Genomic DNA, 2547 nt, shown 5'->3' on the forward strand with positions numbered 1-2547 from the left:
AATTTATTTCTAATATAAATTTTGTATAACTAATTTAATATTTAAATTATTAGCATCAATGTATACATCTTAGACTTCATATAATAATGCAATGCTTTAGTCACTTTTGTTTATCTATATGTCATTTATATTATTTGTATTATCTTAGTAGTCATTAGTTGTGGTATACACCTATTTGGTGACAGTGCATTTAGGCTGCTTGTGTGATTTCTATGGTCTATCTAATGTAGTTTTTAATGTTATGTTCGGTTGACTTTTTCTGATTTGTATTATATTTTGTATATTGCATCTTTTGTCTGAATAAATAATAATAATAATAATTAACAATAGTCACAAAACAAACCTAAAAAACGAATGTTTATTTTAACATGGTTACTTTGTAGAATCAGCTGGTATGGGACACTACAGCTGGAATAGTACGTTTGATTCTAATACGTCATCCGTAGTATTACAACAGCCTAAGAAAAACTCTCATACGGTATGTATGTAAGCAGTAATGCTCACATTTTTCATCAAATAAAATAAATAATAATAATGTTATAGCTATAAATAGTCTAAATTTTAAAGTGCCCCAATAAGTTAAAAACCAACTACGATTTTGATAGCTTTTATATTAATATATTAATATATTATATAATTTTCTCTGATTTACATTGTGTGATTTAGACGCATTGATGCAACACAAGCAATACTACTTATTAATATAAGAATGCTGACTGTTTCGGAGCTTTTTCTTACACTTCTGAAAACAGATGACCTTACACAGCATATTACGACCTATTTTGAAAATAGTTGTTAAATAAAGATTTTTGTTTCTAAATGGTTCTTACAAAGGAAGTATCATATGGTATAGACCCCACTGCTGTGAATTATGATAAAATAAGTCTATCTGAAATCCAATAAATTTGATTGGATCGTAATTTGTATTCAACAGAGATTGGAAGAAGAGGGACAATGGAAAACAAGTTTGATTGGATGCTGTGAAGACATGGAATCATGTAAGTGATGTTAAAATAATAATAATAATAATAATAATAATAATAATAATGTTGTTATTATATCATATTATATTATAGGCCTAAACACAATAATACACTATAATAATACAATATAATAGTTATAATTATAAATGATAATGATTCTGATATAACAACATTGATTGTAATTAAATATAATATTATAATTTTATTGTGAATGCAAATAATATTTAGATTATATAATACATATAAAATAATGATTATTGTGGTAACGGTTATTAATAATATTGAAAATAATAATAACAGTGGGAAAAACAATAGTATAATAATGAAACTCTTGTGAAAATATTTAATTATGAGTAATATCGAAGTGAGCTATTTGTAATTATCTTGAAATTCTTATTTGACTCGCAGTTTTACTATCAGTATTTTGTCCATTTTGTGTGTCATGCGATATTGCAAACCAGATTGGAGAGAACCCCTGCATCGCTATAGTACCTGGTGGGTTGCTGGCACTACGGACGAGAATACGAACAAAGAAAAACATCAAGGTACGGTAAAATTGATATTAAGCTCTGGCCACACTATTGTATGTGACAAATGTGTCTGATGTGCAGGGGTGGCGCCAGCTGGGGGTGGGGGTGGCCGTCCCCTCCCCCTTCTCGGGGAGAAAAAACACAATTCGCCTGGGAGAAAAAAAGAATTATATGTATTTTCTACATATTAGTAGACTCTAAAATCTTATTAAATAAGCCTTTGAAACCCATAAATTGTAAAAATTTTCGGAGGCTGCTCCCCCTGGACCATTGTAAAGACATTTGATTGGGGACCTCGGACCCTTCGTCGGGAAAATCCTGGCGCAACCCCTGGTGATGTGCCCATACATGGGCATGATGATGTCATATTACACACAAATATGGATAATCTTTGTCCCATTATGGTTTGATAGTGTTGACATGAGAGCTAAAAACACTTTAAGCCCTGTCCAACTTTTATTTCACAAAACATGTGACATGCCTAAATATGGCAATTATGACATCACATCATGACCATATATAGGCACATCATGACCATATATAGGCACATCATGACTATATAATATGGACACACATTTTTTTTTTTTTTTTTGAGTTTGTTTTGTCGAATTATATTTGATAGTCTGGACAGGGCTTAAGAATATCTTATTTATTATGACATTAATGATTTTGTAGATGTTATAACGTTTGGGCCCGCACTTATAACATACTATGCTTTTGTAAAAGTAAACATCCTGAAATATCCTTTCTTGATTGGCTTAAATCTAAGCATGTCTTAATTTACGTACTTAAACGCATGGTAATTAATGAGATGCACGATATGTAATTGAATCACATCATTCATTGAATGTGATTTCCTGCTTTTCAGGGCTCATTGTGCGAGGACTGTATGGTACAGTGCTGTTTTTGTCAGCTATCTATCGGGCAGATGTACCGTGAAGTCAACACAGATAAGACCAAGGGGCCGAGTGGTGGATGGACAATGGTTTAATGTGACCTTTTTTTTTGTATGTTGGTGAAGGAGGTATTAGGTT

General features: G+C 31.3%; 1 protein-coding gene across 1 annotated transcript in view; it reads left to right on the forward strand.

Annotated features, from left to right (window-relative positions):
• LOC117115992 (cornifelin homolog) overlaps window positions 1-2547 on the forward strand; it is a 6852-nt gene that overhangs the window by 3216 nt on the left and 1089 nt on the right. Inside the window, exons 3-6 of the mRNA XM_033259919.1 lie at window positions 384-478; window positions 935-998; window positions 1392-1528; window positions 2382-2520. Coding sequence (XP_033115810.1) covers window positions 384-478; window positions 935-998; window positions 1392-1528; window positions 2382-2504 — 419 coding nt within the window. The 3' untranslated portion in view covers window positions 2505-2520. The remainder of the gene's footprint in view (window positions 1-383; window positions 479-934; window positions 999-1391; window positions 1529-2381; window positions 2521-2547) is intronic.

The sequence above is a fragment of the Anneissia japonica genome, unplaced genomic scaffold (genome assembly GCF_011630105.1).
Source record: "Anneissia japonica isolate Jap-2015-1 unplaced genomic scaffold, ASM1163010v1 scaffold287743_len2803612_cov181, whole genome shotgun sequence".
Lineage (NCBI taxonomy): Eukaryota > Metazoa > Echinodermata > Crinoidea > Comatulida > Comatulidae > Anneissia > Anneissia japonica.